This window comes from Strix aluco, chromosome 16 (assembly GCF_031877795.1).
Source record: "Strix aluco isolate bStrAlu1 chromosome 16, bStrAlu1.hap1, whole genome shotgun sequence".
Taxonomy (NCBI): domain Eukaryota; kingdom Metazoa; phylum Chordata; class Aves; order Strigiformes; family Strigidae; genus Strix; species Strix aluco.
Window position 1 is genome coordinate 14,205,648 of NC_133946.1, and position 26,854 is coordinate 14,232,501.

A 26,854-nucleotide genomic window follows, 5' to 3' on the forward strand; every position below is an offset into this window, starting at 1 on the left:
CTCAGCCCATTGACGTCGGTGGGCTTTGGATCAAGTCCTAACTGCGTGGTAGATGGTTTGCAAGTTTTACTGGCAAATACTGTTCATGTACTTTTCCATTTCCCTTTCTTTTTCACCATTTTTTTTAAGTAAAGAGACACAGAAAATTAAAGGTCTGTGCTTATGCACAAATGAAGTCAGAGCGAATTCTTTTGTTCCTCTCAATTGAGATTGCTTAGTTTTATAGCAAAATACCTTGTATAAGAGTTGTCAGATAAAGCAATAATTTCCAGATACCTTAGCCTCTAGTTTTGGGTCAAAATGGATATGAATGTGCCATGTTCTTTTCTGTGCTGCAGATAACTCATTTTCTGGATAGCAGTTTTTTTACTTCAAAGGAGCATCAAAATATCTTTTCAGAAGGGTTCATGCCTAAATTCAGCAGTGTAATGTATACAGTCAGATGTCTTAATGGAGTTTAAGCACTGTCAGAAGAAGGGTTTAGCCAAAACCCTTATCATTCAGGGCCTTCTTGACTTTAACCATCATCTTACACTCTACGCAGAAAAATATGAAATATGTATGTTTGTGCACAGTATGTTTATGTATAATAAAATTCTTCTCTCTGCATTCCCACTTGTCTCTTCAGTGTTGCTAGTATTCTCACCTTACCTGTGAAGTTGTGGAGGTATAGTCTAACAGCTTCTGATCTGTTATTCAGGCAGACAAAGAATTAATGTACAGCGAACACATCCATTTTAAAGTGGTTATTTCTAGGTCTAAAATCAATGAATTATGTTTCCAAAAAGTTTAAGGTGGAGAAAGGTTTTTAAGTTGGAAAGAGAAAATGGAAATGGTTGTTGCTTTTTTCTGCTAAATTCTTTCATGTTTTCTTGGTGTTTGGGAGATGCTGCAGGCTCTGAAGATGAGATCTTCTGTCTCATTTAAGATTTGAAACCCTTAATACTATTCTTTAGGTTCCACATACTTTTCTCTGCTCTTCCTTTTTTTTTTTTTTTTTTACAGGGCATTTGTATTTTCCTTTTGTTGTCTTTTTCCCCCTTTTTTATCTTACATGGGAGATTGTAGGGTCAAAAGGAGAGCAGAGACAGATGTTACTTCAACATAAAGAAGTTTTGATTTTTAAATGTTGTCTCACACCCAGGGAAAGACTTTAAAAGCAATGCTTTTAACAAGAAGAATATTAACAGGTCTTTTAGACGTCTTGACAATTCCTGCCTGGATGAAAGGAACTAGCAGTACTACTTCTCAATCTGAGTTTCTTGAATACTGGGAAATTTATTACTCCTTGTCAACTGCTTTTTGTTTCTGCTTGTTGTCATGAAGACTGTGGGATTCCTGACTCCATTTTGATAAATTGCTGTCCAAATTTTCCCATATGTGTGGAAGCTGGTATGGGCTAACAAGAGCAGTGCAGTGTATGTTAGGTGGCTGTCTTCCTTACATCTGATAAGTATCAGACAGAATCATTGCTGGTCAGAGGGAAGGCAGCTGATGAAGAGTTCTCCCTTATGCTTTTTAAAGCTATCTTCCTGGAGCAAAAGAAGTATGGAAGAAGGAGCTCCCTCTTCCAATTAGATCAGCAGGGGAACACCCCTTCCACTGCTGAGCCGTCAGCTGGTCTTTCCCAGAGAAGAAATGCATGTGGTACCCTGGGACTCAGTCACCTATGGCATGTTACACAATCAGCCAGTGACAGGGTTGGGAACAAATCTTGGTGCTCTGACTTCAGTAGGCCTAAGCCTCCTGTTTAGTTCTTGAAAATTATTTTCAAGACCAGCTGCAAGCAATATTTAACAGTCCCAAATGGTCCAACTGCATGCTCACACATCGTTTCTGCAGTTCAACACACTTTTGTGTTTACTGTGGGTAAAAATGCAACACAAAGCCTTTACATAAGGACAGCTAGGTCATAAAAGGGTATCTGCACAGTTTTCTTGCACAGGTCTCTGTTAATATCCAGCTCTGATGCTAGTATAATGATGACTAGATGTTCTGGCTGTGAACTGGGGTTGGTAAACTATACATTAAATTGTGTGATCCTTTCCAGTATTGACTAGATCACAATATCAACTAATATAGCCAGAAAGAGAGGTGATAAATCACATAATTAAGTTATTTTAAAAACCTTAAGAAATTAAACAAGAAACAAGACTGCCAGTAACAGATGCAAAATGAAAATTAGGCTAAAAGTCACATGACAGTATCTGAACTTTAACTATGCCATTACATCATTGATATCTTAATTAGTTTTCTGTGTAAGACTGTAACTGCTTCCTTGATGTTCTTTCTTTTTAACTGGTTGTCTCTGCATATACATTTGAACAATATAAAAATATAAGTAATGGTACTGACTAGCATTATGTGGTCATGTTATGGATTGTTACATTTCAGGGGTCCAACACTGACTCTCTTAAACACGAAATTTTTTGAGACAAAATGCCTGTTTAGTTACAGGTCTGCCCTTCACATTTAGATTTGATGCAGGATAAGACAATGTGCTCCAACTTGCAAAGCAAGAGGTTCAGCTGGAAGAGTAAAATCCCAGCTCAGTCAAAGAACTCTGCTATTCTTTGCTAACTTAGTGTGGTGAGGTTTTTATTCCTGGGATCAATTCCTAATATTGCTGCTGCTCTGATTTTGAAGAAGCAATTTAACTTCTCTGCATTTTTGTTTAATCATCTGTAAAGTTGGGCAGACATTGCGCTTGCTTATTGTAAACTCTCTCCAGAGGAAACATGCTACGTCAGCACAATTTATTGCCGTTTTTATTTCCTGCCCTTGCCTGCCAGGCTCACGGTACAATCAGGCTGGTGCTGGGCTGTTTACTGCAGAAACTATAAACAAGAGACTTTGCTGCAGGGTGTACCAATCATAAAGCTGTAACTCAGAGATGGTTATATATGCATTTTGCTGCGTTTGTCACCTTTTTGTCTTTGGTTCTTCAGGAAATGAGATAGCAGATTTAGAACAACCTCTGAGTTTTGCCACTGATCTTTTTTTCCAAAACAGAATCACTGCCAAGGTGAAGGTTGTGATTTCAGTCTTGGTTCTGAGCAGGTGAGCTCAGAAACAGTGTTTCTACAGATTACAGTTTTTTGTTTCCAAGTAGAAAACTATTACCTTCTAGGGAGGCACCAGAAATTATTTCCGGGTCACTCTGCTTGAGTTAGTGGGGTTGAACTAGTTCTCTGCACTTTCTGCCTCTTCTAAAATGGGAGTAATTAAGTTTCCTCCCACATACTCAAATCCTGATTCCAATTAGACCAGCTAGATGGTGTAGGCCAAATTGCGCTCTGCTCTAAGGAGACCAGATGTCTTGGGTGTCTTCAGTTGATTGAGTCAGTTTCAAAATCTAAGAAGCTTTCTAATATATGAAGGAAGTCTGAGGGATGATTATTCCCTGCCCCGCCCCCCCCCCCCTCCCTTTTCATCTGAAAGACAGAAAACTGTGGCCTCAGAAGTGAGGGAGGAGACGCACTCTAGCTCCATTACTATTTTAGGGTCATATGACCTGTTTTATGGGACATGCCCATTCACCATGTGACCCATGCAGGATGCATTTCCTATGTGCTTAAAAAAAAAAAAAAGTGAGAATCTGGTTATTCTGTCTATTCCTTAGCTACATTATTCAGCAATATGAAGTAAATTAAAATGTAGTAAAGACATCCTTCATTCCAAAGGGTAGGCTTCCTTTAGTTCTAGTCTCTATTGCTCTGCCTCATCATTCTAAGATTATAGTCCCCTGACACAGTCTCAGAGTAGACCTAGACCTTGCAAGCAGATCCTGTCTCCTGCTATTATTTTATTGGGATGTTTGCATCTTCCAATCAGGTGACAGGAAGACCTGTTGATCTGCTTATCTAGGTATATTTATTTCAGGAAGAAAACTGAATTCACAACCACAAAAATGCCTATCAGAAGCAATGGGAATTAAGTTTTCTATTTTAAGCAATATAATGTCCCAGAGAAAATTTCTAGAGATCTCTTAGCAAAGATTTTTCTCCCAATAAATAGTATCCTGAAAGGTTGCTCTACCTAGACTTGACGTAATGCCTGTTCTTGACCCGTGCTGTATGTACTCTTTTGCTGTCTCCCTGTGGATTGATCTTGAATCATGAAGTTTGAATGTTTTTAGTTTACATTCAGAAACAAAGACTCCATCTTGCTTCTGATTAGTTGTCAGATGCCCCTTTGTTTCTGAAGATGGGTATCTGGAACTTTGCAGACACATTCTGATTTGTCCTTATGTCATTTATTCGAACAAATTACAAAATAGTCTTATAATATGTAGAAAAATTAGTTTTACTTAGTGATGAATCAGCCTTAAAGAATTAATTAACTAAGAGAATAAACGATTCTATATTGATCTACTTTGCCACTCAAATTACTTGCTAAGTCTCAGTTTGAGCTTCTGTCTTTCTATTTATGTTGGAACTGTCAATAAAAGCTTACTGAACAGTGTGCCTTTGTTATCAATAAAGGTATATTAGCATCACATCTTCCACCTCTGTAGACACCTCCCCCTCCCCCAAGTGAGGTAAGTGACCTTCAAATGTGGAAGATATTGCCCCTTAAACAGGCTAAAATGTGTGCTTTCATCTTCCAAATCCTATCGCATCTTTCTTCCTGAGTAGCTGGTTTCACAATAATGAGAAATACATTTAGATCATCTTAAATATCTCGTTAAGGGAAAGTTATCAAAGAAGCCTTCTGTTTCTTACGTGCTTTTTATGTTTAAATCTCTTTGTTAACTAAAGCATTTGAGATTTGCATTCTCAGTGTAGGTATCTTAGTTTATAACAAAGCATTTTCATTTCATGTTCGCTTTTGCAACAAACTGGCTAATGAGCATTAGTCACCATTAGTTGTTTAAAAGGAAAAGTGTTATTATAGTGTTAGTGATTACCTTTTTTTAGCAAGAGAATTTCCAAGCTGACTGTTGTTCTTCAAGAGGTTTTGAACAAACTATTTTAAAAGTTCTTAATTAACCATGGTTTCTCAAATGTAAATCACTCTTGACAACTGAAATTCCTATGGTTCGGTGCAAAGCAGACTTCACAACTGAAAAGGAAGGCTCATCATTCATAGATTTAATATGTGTGAAAGGAGTAGAAGGCAACTATGTGGAACTAAAAACACTTTTCAAATTATAAAAATAGATTTTGTTATCAATAGATCAACACTGTCAATTTTATAATAATGGTTTACATTGACACTACAGAGAGGTATCTGTGTTTACTATCTGTTTGTTTATTTTGCCTATAAAAATAGAGATTTTTAGTTAGGTTTTAGATTAATTTCCAGGGCAACTGCAAGACTTGTAACATGATGCTGTACTGACATTTGAAAAGTACGAAATATCTCTATTATTTTAAATTTTATGTATTAAATAGGGAATTTTTCCATGGATCTAAAGGGGTTCCCCCCTCCCCACAAATATTACTTTATACTTAGTTCACCAACAAATCATTTAAAGGTGGATTTTTGAAGCTTCTTGGGTTTGGGTATGGGTTTTTAAGCTCTGAAAGTTAACTACTTAGTCTCTTAGTCTTGTAGAAAAATCTTACTAGTCCCAGTGGAACTATCTGCATGTTAATATTTTGATAAGTTGGTGCCTCTTCAAAAGGTGCTAAAACTTGAGCTGGTCTAAGAATTCTCTTCCTGGCATGTTGTATTTTACTGTGTCTCACTACTACGTGGTTTAGGTGTGTAGTGCATAGCACATATTAACAGGTAGGTGGTGAACCCAGGATAAACCCCAGAGGCCTGTTCCTCTGCTTGCTTTTAGTAGTGTAAATCATGTGACACTGACTTGAATAATTTAGCTTTCATCTGGTGGCAGACAAATGTATTATTTCAATATTTGTTGATCAAGTCTATTTTTTCTGTGGTGTCCATTACTACAGTCAGTGGTTTTAGGGCTGCCAGTTCCCACAGAGAAAGCTGCAGCCACCAGGTTTATCAGAGTCCTGCCCTAGAGAAGCATCTGCAATTTTTTATGGATCTGGATAACACAGTATGGACTAGCCTGGGTTAGTCTATTGGATAGTTCTGCTAGAACACAGATATTGGAGATGCATGGATCAAGATCTAGCTCCAGAACAGATCTGCCCAGCAGGCATACAGGCGCTGAGGCAGGGAATTGTGCTGAACGGGATCAGTTCTCACACACATGGTTTTGAAGGCAGTCCACTCTAATCCTGCATTAGGTTTGGCAATAGAATGTGAGATCAGATGTTTAATTTAAAAATTCCACATATGATGAAGCAACTTTTTTTTTTTTTTCCTCTGAAAAATCTCAAATTATTGCTTAGCAGCACATCTGCAGATCCCACATCTCAAGATATCACTAGGGTACTGGAATTTGTGGGTGGCTTCAGCACAGACTTTCTGCATGGTATGACAGCACTGGCAGATGATCAGAGCTCATGTGTGCTGTCTTCAGGATATGTTCTTTTTTATACTTTGAGCTGACTACATGTTCATTGCATGGCTTTAGGAATCCAGAAAAATTGCAAGAATCATAAATTGTCTCAGGTGCCAGTCCTTTATAATCTTAGAGTGTAATCTTTTACAAGAAATGTCTTGAACAACTAATGAAATTGATACTAAATATTGCAGCTGAACAGTAGAGATTCCATGTTAAATATTTTCAAATCTTTCAAAATAATTTCAATTCTGAACAGAGGGTTTGGTATCTATTTTTTTCCCAGTAATTTTCATCTATTTTCATGGTGGAAGTGAGGCTTAAGCAGTTGCTTTTATCTATACCTGTTTGTGTTCTTCATGTCTCACAATAACATCTGAACTGGTTTGCTGATTCAACGGGACTTCACAGTTATTTTTGAGAGACTTTATGAAATTTGGAGCCAGATAATGGGAAAAGAGTGGCCAAGATAAAGACTGCAGCATGAGCCTGTGTATCATTAGACCAAAAAAAAAAAAAAAATCTACAGTGGGAGAGATGCCACTGGAAAAGTTCTGTTTATGGTTTTTGACCACCTCTAAATTCAAAAGAAATGAGACTTCATTAATACCAGTGCTCAGGAAAGTGTTGCTTTTCAAAGCAAATTGAGTCTACATTTAAGTTTGTGTTTTCCTCTAGAGAGTTTATCTTTAGTATTAAACTTCCTTGAACTTTGGCTTGTATTGCAGAGGATAGTTTTGTGTAAGCTGCATGTATACTGTATTTTAAAATAGGCAAGTATAGGGGTGTCATGGCTTAAGCACAGCTGGCAACTAAGCACCACGTGGCTGCTCACTCTTCCCCCCGTGATGGCATGGGGAGGAGAATCAGAAGAAAAAGGTAGAACCTCATGGGTTGAGATGAGGACAGTTTAACAGGACAACACAAGGAGAGAGGAAATAATAATAATAACAATAATACTAATAAAAGCATGTATAAAGCGAGTGATGCACAATGCAATTGCTCACCACCTGGAAACCGATGCTCAGCCTGTTCCCAAGTTGTGACCCCTCCTGCCCCTGCCAGCTCCCCAGTTATATACTGAGCATGACTCACAGGGTATGGTATATCCCCTTGGCTGGTTCGGGTCAGCTGCCCTGGCTGTAACCCCTCTCAGGTTCTTGTGAAAATTAACTCTATCTGAGCTGGACCTAGGAAATAGCGCATTTAAAATCAACTCTATCCAGCTTGCCTATTAAGTGTTTACATTATGCTATTTCACGTTACATTGTTTACATCACAGGAAAATGTGACTTTTTTGGTGAAAGAAGAATCTATCCATATGGAGTGAGCTAATCTATAGTGTAACTGCCTTTCAAGTCCTACTAAGATCTGAAAAGATAATATAGGTAGAACTTGATGATTATTGATGATAAGGGTCTTTTATAAACCCCTCTGAGAACGTTACATATAAACCCATTAGGCTGGTTCATAAATACATTGCAAAATATAGGGGGCCACATAATCCACGCAAAGGAAGTATAGATGTAACCTCAAATAATTTTTGGTGTCAAAAGATACACACAAAATATTTTTATGTGTGAAAATACTTATTAGACAAAATAACTTGAAGCAGTGGAATAATTGGCATGTATCCAAATTGTGGTTAATTGAATTCTTCATCTGTGGCTTAGAAAGCCACATGGGGTACAGATTCGGCATAGAGGAAGCAATTTTCATTAACAGGATATAATTTAGAATGAGAAAACATATACACTCTGCCTGAAACACAGTTAATAATTAATATGGAATAAATACACAGACATATACTGAGTTACCATATTTCTACCTGTCACTCCGTAGAGTTTCAGCAACTCATTTGCATCCTAAGTAAGTATATTTATTCAGAGAGATGACACTGTAACACTACCTTCAAAAGTGGAAGACCTTTATGTCACAGCATCAAAAATGAGTCATCCTTGTTATTAAAATGGCAAAGTGAGACCAGAATGGTGATCTGATCTCATGCCTACTTACATCTAAGAAGTTTGCTTGTTTGTGAACTGACACTGTACCGTTAAAAAGCTGATAACCAGTTCTCAAATTAATTGTTATTTTTGAGGCTGATCAGTTTTTCTCAACTAGAATAGAGAAAATTAAAACCTCTTAAGAAAGACTATTATTTCTATTTTGTATTCTAATGAACTATAACTTTTATTATTTGATCTCTCACATATGCTGTGCATGTGTGTGCATGCAGAAATGAAGTTATTTGAAGGAAAAAATAAAAAAGGATATCTTGCGTGATGCATGAGAGAAAGTATATGATATCAATGATATCAATATCAGGAATCTGTCAGAAGCTTGCTGCATCGCTTTAAGGAAGCTGGGTTACACCCAATCTTGAAAACAGTGCTATTTTGGATAAGAAATTCTGTAAATCAGGATCTTGAAATGTGCTTCTGTTGGTACAAAACCTAATCTTGGCCTTGGCTCAGGAAAGGTATAAATGGATTTTTAAATCCAGCTCATTTTGGGACAGTGCTTTGACATGCACACAACTTATGGCTTCAATAAAACTGAGAAGTATTCCTTAAATACTCCCCTGAATGAAGGCTCAAAACTCCAAATTTATTGTGAGGATTTCTCAACATTCTAACTGAACCCTGAAGCAGAAAGGTAGCAATAACTTAGCGCTACTGAATGCGTGCTATGTGCTGGTTCTTAGCCTTTGCTTTATGTAAGCTCTGCCTGAGCTGGAATGTGGCTTCAAGATTGGTTCTTGAGGGTGGGCAGCTCTTCACTGAATTCTTTGCATGGCTCCAGGCTTTCTTCGGTTCGTTGTTTTTTATAAATTTTTATCCTCCTCTTTCTACCAATTTGACCACAGAACAAATCAGCTGCATAGATCTCTATATGGCAGACTTCTATGCATGAGCAGGAGAGAAGAGGTTTTACCTTTCTTGTCTTTCAGTTAGCAGCCATATGTAAAATAAAGACCCCTGAGAAATCACAAAGGTAGGAATAAATTGTTCAGCTACAAGAATGTTTTTTAATTTTATTGGGTTTGCCATATTTCTGCCATACTAATTTTATAAACCACAGTGGTATTTAATATTACTAATTTGTAGGGCTGTACTTCATATTTCCTTCTTATTACAGGTGGTAACAATATTGGCAAACATGTCTGTCTTGGACCAGTGTGCTTCAGAAATCATTCAAGGAAATGGTATGTATTTTAGCTGAATTATATTCTGTATTTGTTTGTTGAGAATGTAGGTAGATGGGGAAGTAGTGGTTACAGGGAGAAAGGCTTCACTAATAATACTTCATTTTTGCATCTTGTCTCTGCTGAATATTGCACATTGCTGCAGGGTGCAAAATGAGTCCTTGGCATGGTTATATGTAACTGAAATAAGTTACCACTGCTTTAGAAAACTTTGCACGCATGACCATATTGCTAATGTTCCATGTGCGTGTGACTTAATTCATAGATACAAAGCAAGGTAGTACAAAGTGTTTCAACAGCCTTTATTCTGGTAATTGTGTAAGGTGGCAATTCTTACACATTGAAAGACATCATCTGATACTGAGCCATGCATAGCTGCATTTTGTGTCACTTTTTTCACAAGTATTCATAAGTATTATAAATGTTGAAGCATTATGTTTTTATTACTATACAGCAGTTGCCAGTTTTTTTCCACACTTCTAGAAATACCGTATTATGAGAAATTCATTATGTTGAAAAAATCCTAGGTGTTACAGGCCCACCAGAAGTCTGAGAAGTTAGGGTAATAATTCTGTGGATAAGGATACAGGAACTGCCTTATTAATACACCTACCAGTAAATTCATAGCCAAGCAATATAGACAACCAGCTGCTGCTTTTTTTTTTTTTTTTTTTTAGGAGATATTAACTTACAGTGAAGCTTCCCATGTATTGCTTTTTCTGTCCTAGGAATATCCCTTCTACACTTTTTAAATTAAGGTTTGGATAGGAATGGTTTGAGTTTGGATCCATCTGAATCTCAGACATGGCTGACTGTAGGTGGGAGAAGGAGTTTCAGAAAGCATCTACATAAAAGCAGGTCTTGAAATAGAATTGGCCAATTCCCATGTAATATTGGATTTAGATGTTTCTTGCATTTCAGTGGAAAATTTGAGCTCTGTGCATACAAATATGACTGTCAAGGATCAGGCACAACTAATTTGCTTGATGTGATCCATGTGTGCACAGACATAGTGTGCATTTGATGTCCTTGCTAAGGTGGATGGGTGTTGCAGTTTGAGACCAAATGACAACATGGAGGTTGAATGGATCTGGATGCTGAAGCAATTTAATCACAGATATATGCAATGTTACAAATTACCTGACTTCCCTGTCCCATGCAGAAGATAGTGCAGTGAGGGGGAGGAGCAAGGCAAGTTAGCATGGTGGTTTCTTAGATGACCTCCTGGTTGCATAGAAGGGATGGGGCAGTCCCAGAGAGAGGTTGGTCAGGTTCACGTGGTGATTCCTGCCATGCTCCTGGTCCAAGCTCCCTGTGTTCCTGGAGGTTGAAGGGGTGGTTCTGGACTTCTTGGTGCAGGCACATGGGGCTTCCCTACCTACCTTTCTAGTCTTTACTAGAAACTCTTGGTAAGACCCTAACATTTCCCAGGACCGTAGGTGTCTGTAATTATAGGACTGGGTAGAGAATACCCTGTTGGTGGTTTGTCTGTTTGACTTGTGCTGTTGTTTTCAGATTTACTGTTGTTAGCACTCACAATCCAGATATGCCCTGGAAGCTTTTGCACTCCTTTATGATTAACACATTGGCTATCCTTGAGCACACCAAAACCCATTTTGCTGTTTCGGACAGGTGTTTGTTCCTATTTCATCTACTTCTACTGCAGCAGAAACTTGATTTGAAGTTGATGAAGGTATACTAACAGCTATGCCAGCTAGGCCTAACTCATGCTAGATACTACAGCAGGTGAAGACATACATGTGCATTGCCAAGCACAATGTCACAAAGTAGAATTTGTGTATACACTCTGTAATGGAAGTTCACACAGAAGCATTTGCCCAAGGCTTTTGAGAAGGGTTGACTCTCATCTTGTGTATAAAGGCTTTTTGTGTCTGCCCAATGTTGTAATAATCAGGTGCTGGTCAGAAGCCAGATTCACACGCTGAGAAGGATCTTTGAATCCTGGAGAGTTTAGATATGTTTTCTTCTCAACTTTGACTTTTTTGTATGTCAATTGATTATTATCTAGCTGCAGGATTCTGATGCTAATTCTCTTAATTATTTATGCAAATGTTCTAACAGTTAAAAATCCTCTGATGCTACCTGAAGTAATCTGAATACCTAATAGCACATGGAGTCTAATAGCACATAATTGTCCTTACATTTAAAATAATCTAGAAAGTAGAAATCAGTACAATGTCATCTGTTTTTGTGCTGATACAATAAGAATATCAACTCCTACAGGCAACAATAAGTTAATGAAACCATTTTGGTATGTATGATGTTGTCTCTTCTGAAGTGAAGATTAGTTACACCATAAACTTCAGGAGACAGAATTCCTTCATTTCCCTTATTAAAGGATTCTCCATTCTAAAATACCCTTAAACAGTTTGAGATGGGAAGTTTAAAGGCTTGCTTAAAAATACATAAACTGAAAAAAAAAAGTTTTAATTTTCTGTAATTCAAAGCAAAACTTCATGTAGAGATCTGAAGTCTGTCACTACAGATTTTTAGGTTAGTGATTACCTTCAGGTTAGTTTAGGAGCAAATAAAGCATTGCATTTAGTTTGACTGAAATAAATTTCTGAAATCTAAAATACCAACTTGTAGAGGTGTCAAGAATTTGGAGGAGGGAAGAGTTAGTGCATTTTGTAGTTCCAGAAGTTCTGTAGCTTCCTAGGGAAAACAAACTTATGCACAGACCAGATGTGCCTGAATGTTGATGGCCAAATTGCAGTCCACATTTATGCATTCTTCATGTCCTATTTGAACAGTGATTGGTCTGTATTTACCTAGCTTGCTTTTCCCTTTACTTTTTCGGACTGAGTTTTTTGTTGGAGAGAGGATAACAATGGCTCTTACATCCTTCTAGGTGTTCAGCTTTTAATGGAAATGCTCTTTGAAAGATCATCTTCAGGAAACTCAGCAGAAGTTGCTGCTTGTGAGCGAGTCCAACAGAAATCTGCAGTTACGCTGGCACGACTCAGCCGAGATCCTGAAGTGGCAGATGCAGCCGTAAAACTCAGCTGTAAGGATGTATCACTAGCTTAATGGCAGACTGAAAAAAGAGGAACTGCCAGTCATGGAGAAGCTCTTTTTAATTTTTAGCCTCACTTGGTACACTTTATGGAAAAAGTTCCCTATACAGTCTGTCCAGAGAGTGACTGAGGCGACTGTGCTAAATGAACCTCTGGCTCATTTCCCAGAGGAACCCGAGGTGCAGCGTCCACTCAACACACAGCTGTGGCAGACTGTGCCAACTGACAGTGCAACCTCTTCCATGCCTTTATTTAAACCCTTGTGTAGTCTTTGTGTAGTCAGTAGACAGAAAAGTTGGACCCCTGCAGGTAATAGGAAGCAAAATGTTCTTTTGGCTGGAGTTTGTTAAGGGTGTGTGGGAGGATTGATAGGGAAGGGATGGAAGTCACAATTTCCACTCTGAAACAGCAACAGCAGGTAAAAACAATACATTTTGTTTGTTTATGCTTTACAACTATTAATTATGACTGCTCTGAACTGCATAGCTTCATGGACAGTCCCTTAAGTATTTGCATATCATCTTTGCATTAGAGATCACAAATAAGGAAGATAAATATGAAACATCTAAAAATATACCTCATCTCAAAATAAGGAGTTTGTTTTTCTAAATTATTTCTCCTGATATTCTTTTGTGCACTCAGGTATTCCTCGCCTAATTAAACTTTGCAGATCACCAACCGAAAGAAATAACAGTGATTCTGTTTTAGTGGCATGTCTGGTAGGTATATTTTAATCTTTCATGCTTATCCTGAAAAATGCAGAAAAAACAGCCCTTTAGATTTCAAAATTCATAAGTATTGCAGGAATATTTTAAATTCATGCCAGGGTGTCCTGCGTTTCCCGTTAAGCATAATCCTGTACAGTGTCAATTATTTATTCTCTGATTGAAGATTTAAGCACATAAAGAAAAATAGTTTCATCTTCACATTATTGAGCACTAAAAAGTTTCAGTGGAACACTTGAGAATTTAAGGTTTCAGTAATTCTTAAGTCCCATTCTCTGATGATGCTGTTTGCTGAAATGAGCCTTGAATCACAGGGGTAGCTGCCCTTTATCTGTACACACACATATGTATAGAAATATTAATGTAAAGTGGCCAAAGAAAGGAAAGGAGACTTCTTGCTTCCACTATAATCCATTTTTTTCTATTTGAGTCTCCAAGCCAAGCAGTGGCCCACAGAAAGTTAACACCTTCTCTGCTTAGGAGAAAGATCCCAGCTGCTGGCCCTGCACTGCATGGACTGTGAGCCCTAGCCAGCTGTCTGAGTTGAGTACTGTCACCTAGAATTCTGTGAGAGGAAAGTGCTCTGGGGACAAGGGCAGTTTAGGGTTAGGAGATAGGTTTTGGTGAATTTGGTTATTGCAGCTTTGATTAACAGCTAGCTTTGTACCAGCATATATGAGAAGTTTTGTTTGTTTAAGCAAGACTCAACCAGAATGAAGAAAGTATAAATGTGAGCATAAGAAATGCTGTAGTTATTCTTCATATGTGCCAAGAAGGCTTGTCAATCCTGTATGTCTAGAGCAGAGGCCATAGAGTGATGGCAGCAAACCAGACTGTGATTTTTCTCTCAATGAAGTTGTTGCTGCACATTCCTCGAATTCATGCCTATCACTTGAGATGTTACCTGCCTGTCCGTCTCGGCAATTCTGCTTCTCCTGATATTTTAGTAACTCCCTGATGACACTTTCTGATAAACATGTGGCAAAAATATTGTCCTTGAGACATAAGCTGCTTCAGGCTCTGACAGGTATTGTCACTAAAGTCTGAGGCCTTGTACTGTTTGGTATGTTTAGCTTGATTGTTTACTTTTTGTGTATTTTGAAGCAGGCGATTAACTCTTGTGTTAGTGCTGCATTGACAAACAGCACAGAGATAAGCTGATCACAACTATTAGACCTTACTAACAGAAGACAATTTTTGTTCTTGAGGAAAGCCAGCCTGCTTTCCAGTTGCATCTGTCATGTCAGGGTGCCAGAATGTATGTAATTGTTGTATATTTTTCTCCAGTGAGAAAAACAAGTAACTTCTTAGAAGGGAAGAGTTTATAAAGATAATAGTAACAGTGCAATTTGTATTGTGCACTCATAATTGAAACAATGGGCAGTTTTATTTGTTCCCAAATGGTTTGAAGTGTATGGCCTCTTTCTACACTAGTATCTAAAAGATTTCTGTTATGGGCATTGCAAAAAACTTCAGTAGCAAACATTTTCTGAATCAGATGACTTATAGTTCTCATAAATAAGACAAAAGCTGAGAGGAGAGTTAAGATACAGAGAGGCAGTGTGAGTTGTGCAGCAGATCAGAGATAGGTTTACAATCAAAGTGCTCTAACTCTCACCCCTGTTTTTAACACTGCACTGTCCCTGCTGCTCAGATCTAAAGGTAATGTGCCCCAGAAGAATTGTCATTTAATAGCTGCATTTGAGGGGAGATTCATCTAACAGATGAAGACCGTAATGAGAGATTAGCCAGGTAGAAGAGTCCATAGACCTGCACAGTTCAGTTTTGAGTCTTGGCTGTTATTTAGAGATAGTTATAATGGATTCCTGCAATGAACACTTTGTCAAACCTTAACACTATTACAATTGTGGTGTTTTGTTTTTCTAGGCAGCCTTACGGAGACTAGCAGTTATGAGTCCTGATGGGCTGGAAGATTCAGATTTTCAGCAGCTAGTAAAGCCCAGACTTGTGGATTCCTTTCTGCTATGCACAAATATGGAAGAGAGCTTTGTATAAATGTGAGCCAAAAACCTTTGAAAAATAATCAAGATGATAGGTATACAATAAGATAATACATATACAACTTTATTTAGTTTTAGTCCTATTGTTATTTATGACTTATTTATTTTAAAACCATGAACATATGATTTGTAGGAACAATGAAATAGAATGGTCAAACTTGTTTCAGTGGTTTGAAAAGGTAATTTTTTATTTTATTTTCCTGCCAAGACACATCAACAGACCTTATCACTGCAATCAAAGAAAATGTTGTTGTCTTGTTTAATATAGTTGTATCAAGGTAACGAAGCCAAGAATATGGTGCTCTGATGTTAACTGCTTCTAATAATCTTTTATCGCTGATATTTTTCTACAGTTAGAACATTTCGGAAGTTTTTTAAGAAATGCTTTAGTCTCATGCATTTGCTGCATTAGAAAAAATCTTAAACCTTAAAGTTGCAAGTATATGCTTTGAAATGAAAGGGATGTTACAGTCCGAGTCCCGTCTTAACTGTTGTTACTTTAATAGAAATATGAAAATATGTAAATGTGAATATCTGAGAAAAATTTTCAGAAAATTTTCAAATACTGTCTAGGAATGATCTTAGAGGACACTCTTACACTGTATAAAGATGTGTTCCATTAGAGGATACACACTGGCAGACAACTCTATTATTTACACTTAGTGAAATATCCTAAAGAAATTGAGAGAATTATAGACAAATCTTTATGAAATCAAACACATGTCATCAATGTGAAGGTATACACATAAGATTTAAAATCATTACACACTGATAATTTTCTCTCCTTTCCAAGCCTTACAAGAACTGGAAGAAAGCACATCCAGGTATATATTTAATATTCAAGCTACTACTTTTGTGAAAAGTTGTGCAAGCATACACCAAATAATCAGAACAGATAAATTAATTGCAACTTGAATTTCCATTTTTCTGATATTCTAAATAGTCCTTTATTTCTAAAACTGTGAAATGGGACTTTCAGCAGCTCTTGGAGTTGACCAAAGGAGATTTTACCAATGGATAAAAACATAAAGAATAGAGTTGATTTTAAAATAGATCTTTTTAAATGAACATTCCTCCTAAAATTTGCCTTTTATTTTCATCAAGAAACCATATAAATTTAAAATTGCTCAACCAGCAATATCTTGGCAGTGTTTTTCCTCCCAACTTCTTACAGAGCTCTCTGTAGGTTATGAAAGTATATGTATTTTTTTCCTGATGGCTTGCAACTATTGCTCTGGATCACTTTATGATCAGCAACTTTAGGGTACTAGGACATCTGCCAAAAAAGTAAGTACATTTCTTTACTGTACTTACTTTCTAGATATGTTAAGCAGCTTAATTAATTAATGTTTATTTAGTATTATGTGGTGTTTAGATGAAAGGCACCAGGAAATTGCTAAGTTGTGATTGCCTTCGCATTTTCTGTGTCTGAGAAATCTGTCCTGTTTTAAGCAGTGATACATGGTGGCTACTTTTTTCTCCCCTTGAGTATATGGGTTAAGAAGTCTCTGCCTTAACATGTCTTCCTTGTGATCTCTTCATTTCACTACGAGTTCTATCTCGTCTGAAGTTTTAAACATTAGAAAACATACAATGACCTCTGTCATAAGCAACTACTCAAAGATAAGCGTTGAATCAGATGTTTCACAGATGTAATTTTCTAGTAAGAGCAGAGATGACTTCTGCTTTGCTTACTTTGAGACAGCTCTTTAAAATTCTGAGATTGTTAAGAGGTATGGTACTGTACAGCTTTAAAAATATTATACAAGTGACGGACTTTAACACTTTCCTCACTAAGCAGAAATACACATATGAACCATGGATGCTTTAAATGGTAAAATCAACATTCTTTGTATAAACAATGAACTCATAAATCTCATAAAGAACAAACTCAATAAGGTCCTGTTGCTATCATGCTGATAGCATGATAATCCCTAATAGAATACAACACATCAAATTCTGTTGTGAATGTGCTGTACCAAACCTCATTCTGTCAGCTGCAACTAACACCAGAGATACGAGTTTGAAGATGGGGTAGGGTTTATTCCATAACAGGTAAAGTTAAAATCTCATTTTAAAAAAATGGCCACACATGTAAAGTGAACTGAAGTAGCTCTTAAGAAAACGCCATTATGACCCATAATGTTTTAAAGCCATCTCTAACAGGTCAGTCAAATACCCAGTGAGCAGGTCAGTAGCAATGAATGAGTCTAATTTGCTCTCAGACACAATTATGTGATTGATTTTCCTACAGATACCCTCAATCTGTAAATATGTAACCATAATTCTAGGCCCATATTGTCCATTTACATGTGTTCATATTATGAATGTGGCTGTTTACATTACAGAAGCAAAATACATGTAGGTGGATCTCATATTTGCGGTAGAAAAATTTATCTTGAAAAAGCCAGGTCAGACCTGTTATCACCTGTGTCATCGAAACCATTTTTGCTAGGTCTGAATTTTTCACCTAAAGTTGTGCACTTTATTTTTGTATATGCTAAAGTTTATAATAAACTTACCTCTTCCCTTACTCTTAATTAAGTTGGAAATAAAAAGTAATTAAAAATACTGAAATATTATTTTCTCATTATTTCTGAATGAATTCTGGATTTAAAATGTTTGCTTTGGAAGTGACTTTTCAGTTTTTAAACAAAAGAAAGGAACAGTTTAAGCCAGAATAAACGTTTGATTTCAGTGTAGTATGAAACAAAATACTTCATATCAAAAGATTTTCACTAAAACATGCATTTTGGTGGATCAATCTTTGAAATCCCTGTGTATATACATATACAATTAGTAGAGTGAGGTAGAGAGTACACGTAATACATTCACATATCAATTCATATATGTGGACTCATTGACATATAGAGGTTGCATGTAGGTTAGCTCTTATCTTAATCATTCTGGAAACTGAATGTTATGTTTGTCAGAAATGTTGTTGTTTCATGTAAATTTTTCTGAACTTTTTAGATTTTGTATGAGATTAGAAATGTTAGACAAACGCGCAGTGAACTGCAGGATTCTTTGTAACTTCGATTTACATTCCAGTGACTTTGTGTTCAGATTTCAGCTTTAGTTTGAACTGTTTACAGACATTCGGGGCCCAAATGTTTCATTTGTAGAATAAATTTTTTTTCTCAGTTTATTGTGTGTTTGATACATGAATCATTTTTGTGGAATGTTACTTGTCTGACCTGTTCTGTTTAAAATAATATTTGTATCTACAAGGGATAAGATAATGTTGTGGTAAACTGGATGTCTTATCTATTTTTTAGGTTTACCCGTTAGTATCCAAAAGATGGGACTTGGTCTGTAGGGTGTCACGTTGCCTTAGTACAAGACTGATTCTGGTATCACATATGGCTTGTTCCAAATATGTATGTTGACCATTTCCTTTTAAATAATAACAATGAACCATCAAAATAACATTGGGGTTTGCATTTTGAGAAATCTGCTTTGATTATCAGTTTACATTTACATTAAATTTAATGTATTTAAAGTAACACTCTAGACACTGTAAATTATTCACTAGTGTTCTCATTTTTAAGAGGAGGAAGGGAAGATGACATTGAGCATTGAGATAGAGTGAATTGTTTGTTTGAGTTGGATGTGCTTAGCTGGTGGGAAGGTGGATGAATAGTTTCAGCTCTTGACAGGCTAAAGAACTAGGAACAAGGAAAACACAGTGACATCTATTTTAGATACTTACATGCTTTGCAGAAATCCTTATCTCTACTTTCTATTTTGCTCTGGGGTCTGAGTTTTTCTTTCTTTAGCTGTGACAAACTTCTTCCTCTTGGGAGTGTTATTTGTATAATTGCTATTTATCTGAATAGAAGAGAGTTAAATTCCAAGGTCTGGTCCTGCTAATTGATATATTGATAAGGTTTTTGATGAGTAACTAAGTAACAAAAATAGCTTGTTGAATAAATATACTCTAGATCACCTAGAACAAAAAGAAACGTTTATTGTTCCCACAAGAGGGGGAAGAACCAGTATATTCTCCAGAAAACTTGAGAGAAAATGTATGTATAGTCTACTTCCAGGTATAGGTACTTTTACAAGCAGACTTGCTAAGAGTTTATGAATTGATCAGTCCCCTGCCAAATAATCACTCAAAGTAATAAACGAAAACCAGTAGGCCTACAGACAAAACACTGGGAAATCAAAGTTTTTTCTCTTTCCTTTTCAACAGCCAATCGGTGACTTTTTGTTTTAGTAATTCAAGTGTGTCTAGAACCCAGTGGAACCTATGGGAAACCAGTGCAAAAGTGTAGTAGGTAATACTGCTAATTTGTTTTACAGGGAAATTAAAAGGGATCAAATGGCATGAAGAAGGAGGTGTGTCTAACGTGGTACCTTTTCTATCACTGTTGTGATCATCTGTGCCACAAATGTCTAACTGAAAGGTACACTGTTTGTACCATTTTCTTCAAGCTGTCTGGATATTATCAGTGTCTTTTAACTAGCGTTTGTCCATATCCTCCACAGCCTTTAGAATGTGACCTAACAATGCACATGTCCTCAAAGTAACTTACTGATTTTGGTGTATATAAAGATTCAGTTTGATTTTTTTTTTTTTTTTTTAAATACCACGTAATGTAAAAGTCATCTTTTTGAATAGTTCTGGAAGGATGTATCTAGCAAGATACATCTGTTATGTATGCTCATCATGTCAGGCAAAGCTTATGATAATTCGGGAAGATATATCTAAAAAGATCGAGAAACAACCATGTGTGTTTTCACTTGCATCAAAAGAATAATTATGGAATGGACCCCAATCATCTAGGGAAGCCTTCCTTGAAGCTATGGTAAGTCAGTGTGCCTGCACTGCAGTAAAGAAGAGACAGAGCCAACCCTCAGGTTTCAAGATTTTTGCTAGAATTAGAACTGTAGAGATCTAACACATAAAATATTAAAATCTCACAATATGAAGCTAAGGATAAACGACTTGTAAAATTTTGCAATAAACACAAGCATTTAAGGAGTATGCTTTGTAGGTTAAGCAGCATGCTTGTTTACACGCACTTGCTTCCACTTCTAAAGCAAGATACTTTGTCACAGCTATTTACTTTTGTACTGCTTAACTATTAAAAAGGCCACACTTTTTTTTCAGAGCAACAATTATTTAAAAACTTTAGCCCATCTTTAAGGATGGATAAACAAGGAAGCAATTAAATACTGTGAAGCACAGCCGATCATTTACATGAGTGTCTCATCCTTAAAAGGACACAAACTCCCTGTAATGAGACAGACTAGTTATTGGTTTACAGTATCTGTAGTAGAAGAAATCTATCATGTGCTTTACTCTAGGGGGAAATTCTCATCTGTTTTGAAGCCCAATTCTGTAAGTACAGTCCAGACCAGCCTTCTGTAGACCATAGAAAGAAGTGGACAATTCTTTCTCCTTGAGGATGACTGCCTAAGACAGAGAGTACACATAGAACTGCCTTTTTTTTTTTTTTTTTTTTTCCCCAGTAGCTATGGAAAAAGGTGCTGATGAATTGTTTGGAGGAGATGTCTAAACACCTCAACATCTAAATAGTAGTTCAGAACATGTGAGATGAATTCCAGACTCAGTCTGGAGACAAAAGGAAGGAACTTCTTCAGCTGGGGTTTCACGTGCTGTTTGTGCATCAAATACAATTCCCATCAAAGCAGAAATTTTTGCAACATCAGACTCTCCCCTTGAAATGACTAAGTTAGACATTATTTTCTTGTTTGATATGCACTAGATGATAACTCCTGGTTGCCAGTGTTGTAAAACAAGGGATAGCCGGACAAACTCATTCAGCTCAAAATATTATACCAGACGATACATTTCTTATTAGAGAAAAATCTGCTTGCATTTAAAGAGAGGGAGAAAGAAAACAGGTCACAGGACACTAACTCCGAATGGTCTCCAAAGTGAGCTATCCTGGACAATGTATGAAATACCATTGAGATAATAAATGGCATTTCACATGTCAGGAAAGCTACTGCTCACCAGAAAACAAACAAACACCCTCTCAAACCCGGTATCCCTTCTTTCTTAAAAAGTAATAAGCTGAGCTCTAAGGAGAAAAAATTTCTCTTACATTTCCACTTTGTTTTAGGATGGTCTTGTACTGTTATTATTTTGTCTTTACCTGTCAAGTTGTCTTCTTTTTAGTAGTCTTCTTTTACTTGTATTAAAGATCTCATGATAATTACTGTTACATTCATAATTTTTTTTCCTTGAATGTTTAGCTGTATTGGTATTACAGTATGTGGTATTACATGTATGTGGTATTACATAAATAAGAGATGAAAAAATGAGAAATGGATGGTGAACAGATACAAAGCTGAGACTTGAAAAACTTCTAAAAAAACTTGAAAAACTTCTAGATTTCTCTTTAGAAATGCATTCCTGAATAAAAACATATTAAAACAAGGGTTTGATTGAACAGCTTCTTAATGAAGTAGATAACTGAAAAACTGTGTGAGGATGTTCTTCTTCGAAGTCACGAAAAACTGTGTTATGGTTATAGACAAATCTGATATTTCCAGCTCTTAAAGACTCAAGAGAACTTCAGAAACAATGTGTTTTGGAGTTTTCCAGTTAGCTGTTTGAGACAATGAGGTGAGGCTTTTATAAATTAATACCACAAGATAAATATAGGTGCTTAAAACCAATATCCATTCATGTGTCATTTCACAGACACCATTACTTTACAGTAGGCCAGAGATACAGAAGCCCTTGGATATACTTTTGCCGGACTGCAATAACTTTCTTTACCCCTTTTTTTTCCTCCCATGATTAGGGGAAAGAATAGAGGCAACAACATTTCAATAGTTATAGAGGACTTTGTCAACATTTGTGTTCTGAATGTTTGCACTTGGCCAGACAGCTACCAGTCTTGGACCACAGACGACGGTAAGAAGGGACCTGTCATGACAAGGCAGATTTTGGGACCTAGCAGCCTCATGGGTAACACCCTGATTAATGAGGACTATTTCCAGGGGGTTCAGGCCATCCTATTGGAAGCCGTGCTGGAATGTTATAAGCATAAATGGAAGTTGCTTACTATCAAGGCTATTGCTAAATCCTTGCATGCTCTGCTGCTCTGCTTACTGTGGCTTAAGCACTGAGCTAGCAAACCTTAGCAACCCTTTCTTGAATCAAGAATATGCTTTTCATCAATGCTGCAGATGATATGTGTGGTGGTTCACAACTATGTTCCTTTCTAATTTTCTCTATGCCTTTCCACCTGTTGTCAACTGAAAAATGCTTGCCTTTAAAGTGAATCACAGATGAAGGATTTGCATGGCCCAATATATAAGGGAAAGCAACTGAAAGATCAACCCCAGCATCTGTGAACCCCAAGACTGTGACATGTTTTACAATGTGTTTGCCAGTGCTCTCTCATTGCTCCGTTACATCTGTATCAAGGCTATCTCTTGTGCTAGGACCTTGGCTAAAATGTTGTCTTGTTTTCTCGTTTGCAGTTATCACCATCTGAAACATACTTCTTCTCAAATACTCAAATCTTATTTATTTTTCCCTTTTTGAAAGCATTTTACTTAGAATAGTTACTAAAATGCTGGGCAACACACTTGGATGGAATTTCTGGATTCTGCTGCAAAGATCAGATGAATGTGTGCATGAATTGTTTCTACTCTCATTTTTTGACACTCTTTCCTATGTAGACTAAGAACTACAGGGGTGGAGTTGTTACTTTCCATCTTTTTGTTCGATACTAAGTTCTCTGAGATCCCTGTTTTCATTTGAGGCCACTTGAAGGTAATATATTAAATATTAATACAAAGACCAGTTCCTTTGGTGGTACCAACATGTTCTTTGTGCTTGTGACCCTATGATATTCCTTGTGTGGAAATGTCTTTGTAGTTTGTTTTGCAGTTAATAATCTGACAGGGCTTTAACTGAGACGGTTGCCTTTTGTGTCCAAGCATATTTTCAGCTACAGCATTCATTTAAAAAAAAAGTCTGAATTTAAACATCTTTTTCCGTTGATACATCTATTGTTTACAGGCTTATCTGAGTGCCCTTTTCAGTTGGAAATACTTTTGTTGCTTCTCATACTCAACTGAAGTTCTGCCTTCTTCATTTATCCATTGATCAACTTCATAATTAGTTCACTTTTTCATATGCATATCATTAAGAAAATGTCTCAGATCTGAGATATTTTTCTGATGACACAGTTTTGATTTTTATTCATGGTAAAGGATATATCTAAGCACTTATTTGTTGCTAATCATGTAAAAGATCTTTCTTTGTATGCTGAAATCTACCTATCAATTTCAGGTCCAGCTTCCATGTAAGTCCTGCTAAAATCTTCAAAAGAAAGCTTGTAAGCCAGTACTGCAGCTGTAGCCTTGTAAATCAGAAATTTATGATTTTCTCTGTAGTGTTCTTTACATGTCTAATGTCTTTCTAAATGGATTAGTTCTCTTTTCGTCATCACACTGCTACCTAGAGCAGATAAATTCATTGGGTTTTAGTTGAACAGAGTCAAAAATACATTGAACTCTCCCCCCCCCCCCCCTCCCTTTGTTGCTTTAGAACTTTAGCTCATCTCTTTGTTCTTCCCATAGTCAATGATTACTTGTGAATGATCTGTGAAGCATTAAATGGACTGTATACTAATGATAGATTAACTGTGCATTATCATATTAACCATGAAACCAGAACACACGTAGTGGAATCATAGTAAGCAGAAGAAAGCTATTAATGTACCATGAATTTATTAATAGTGGAGAGGAGAAGAGGAGAGTTACTTTGTCAGGCAGGCAAGATATTCCAGGTGAAAGAAGAACAAGTCTCTTTACTGGGATCTTGAGGGGAGGTGGAGAAGCAAGAGAAAATTTACATAACTGAAATATTGGGTGAGGAATTGCCCCTGAATCAATAAATCCTCTAATTTTATGTGGAGAATGGCACTTATTAGTTAACTTCCCTCCAAACTACTTTCACCAAAAAAAAACCCGAGGGGGTGAAAATTTTGTAGTTGTTTTAATTCAGATTTAAATGTTGCAAATTGGCAAGGGTGGGGGCATTAACTGAAAAAGCTGCTGAAAATTAAAATATCAATACACGGGTTTGGTGCAGACGTGTTATTGACATCAGGATCTCAGGCCAGGTATTTTCAATTAGATCTCAGATACTTTTGAGGTAGAACACCTTTCCTTAAAGAAGTATGGATATATTTTTCTTTAAAAAAATTCTTTATTAAATAGGTTATAATTAAAAATTTTTCTATTAAAATAAATACAAATGGACCCTAACTGCTATTTTAAATGACTAACTAGAAGATAAATCTATTTAGTTTAAAGAAGAGACACAGTACAAATCAGTTAAAAATTCTTTAACTATTACTTTGTTTTCTAGGGTCTTGCTGCATAGGAATAAATACACCAGGTTACTCTCTGCTGAGTGTCTATGGACAAACTATATATTTTATTAAGATTCTGAGGCTACTTTTTCTAATATAACACTATTTTCAGGTCTTAGCTGTAATCAGTTGAATAAAATATGGCTGCTGTTAAGTAAAAATTTAGAAGTATGAAGAATTTATTTTAATAAATTTCAGTTTAGCAGTTCTTCTAAGGCCTAGTGACTGCACTAGTGGAATAAACTTCTCAATTACAAACTGTCCTAACGTCCTGAAACAACTCTTCACTGTCCAGTGACTCTTTGGAGTTCTAGGTACTCTATTTGCCTTTGTATAAGATTTTACCAAATAGGTTCTCATATTTTGTTTTCTTTCAGGACATTTCAGAGGTTATATGTCCCTTTTCACCTTGAGTCTCCAGACACTCCAGTGTCAACAGACAAAAAAAAAATCTAGTTTTAGCCAGGGGCTACTTTTTCAGTCACAGGCAAGTGAACAAACATCCTGTGGTTCTACCTGCAGCACTTTTGTAGTCCTGTTGTCCAAAAAGCGGATTTGTCACCTGGTGTGCAATAGGTCAATAATCAGGAGAGACATTGCTTATTTGTTTTAGGGTTGCACAAGCCTAGGTTCTCAGTCATTTCCCACAAATCAAGCACCCCAATGGGACTTTTCACACTATATTTTTACACAAAAGTGCAGAGTTAGTAATTTTCCAAGTCCATCCTCTCTAAGATGATTGGTTAGTAATTTACACACAGTTATAATACTGCTGACATGATACTGCTACGCATGCTCAGGGGAAGGGTCTTCACCTGGGCAAGTGTCTTCTTGACTTGTAGGCGTAATTTTTGTATTATAATGAGGGTAGTTCAGCTAAGGATACATGGACCTTAAGTTTTCTTGCCAAGGTGGCAATGTACTCTCTTCAAGATCTAATGGCTCTGGGATATCCTTGCTCAAAGAAGGCTATCTACTTGTTTTTCTGATTAGGGATGCCTTTGGCTTTAACATATACACAGAACATCTTTCTTTACCTAAGCATAATATTGCTTCGTTCTTCTAAAAGTTTAACCTTCAACAGTCTTACCCTGCAAACTGAGGGAGGCCTACCCTGCATGTGGGAGGCCAAGAGCCAGGAACTGTATGAAGTACAAGCAAGAGCCAAGGTCTTGCTGAAAGTGCTTTCTCCTGTTGAAGATTCAAGCAAGTCATCTTCATTTGGAGAATGGCCCCTTATGAGTTCAGGTGTCTATTGCCTTCATTCAGTATCCGGTGGACTTGTTTATTTTTAAAAAAAAACCCTCTTGAGTGGTAACTTCTCTCTGTTCACATCAGGACAGCTGAGAGCTGCAGCCCTGTGGATAATTCTGATTTTGTCTGCATACCTCTTTTTTTACGCTTTATTTGTAACTTCCCAGCTGAAGAACCATCTTCCTCACTATTTGTTTGCTCATGACAGGCTTTTCTGAAATCTAGAAAACTACAATCAAACTCTCCACATAACTAATATATTTCTTCTGTGTACAGTTGGTATTTTATTAAGTAATACTGAAGCATTTTCTGGAATACTTATTGTTAATAATTAGCCAATTTGTCAGGGACAGTTGCTCATATTATTCTCCTCCAGTCACATACTTTTAGTCAAGTTAATAAACTGCTTTTAACAGTTCAAGTAAAAAGTATTTTTAAATTATTTTTAAACAAGGAAGGAATTTTAAAAGCTTTACATGAAGGTTTGATTTTTAAAAACTAGAAAGCAAGCAGAAGAATCTTGTAAAAGTAGTCAATCCCCATGTAGCAGCCCAAGGTTTTACCATAGGCTGCATTTTTCTTTTTTCTTGAGATGGAGTACAATGTTGCTAGTGTTCAGTTTCATGTTAGTTCTGGCTGCTGTTCTACAAATCCTATTGACAATACAGTAATCTAGAGGCCCCTTTACAGCTGGGTGGGAAAGGACTTGAAACGATAATGTTTTAAATATTCTTAAAAAGTGCTTAATAGTTTTTTAACTCATTCATCAAGTGACCCAGTCACATGAATAAGGACATTTTAAAA

General features: G+C 36.6%; 1 protein-coding gene across 5 annotated transcripts in view; it reads left to right on the forward strand.

Moving 5' to 3' along the window:
- Positions 1-17,993, forward strand: part of INSC (INSC spindle orientation adaptor protein) — a 123,067-nt gene extending 105,074 nt beyond the window's left edge. For all 5 annotated transcript variants that reach the window (XM_074842469.1, XM_074842471.1, XM_074842468.1 and 2 more), the window contains 4 exons: positions 9,572-9,638; positions 12,511-12,666; positions 13,319-13,395; positions 15,289-17,993. In XM_074842469.1, coding sequence (XP_074698570.1) covers positions 9,572-9,638; positions 12,511-12,666; positions 13,319-13,395; positions 15,289-15,417 — 429 coding nt within the window. In that variant the 3' untranslated portion in view covers positions 15,418-17,993. The remainder of the gene's footprint in view (positions 1-9,571; positions 9,639-12,510; positions 12,667-13,318; positions 13,396-15,288) is intronic.
- Positions 17,994-26,854: the final 8,861 nt, after the last annotated feature.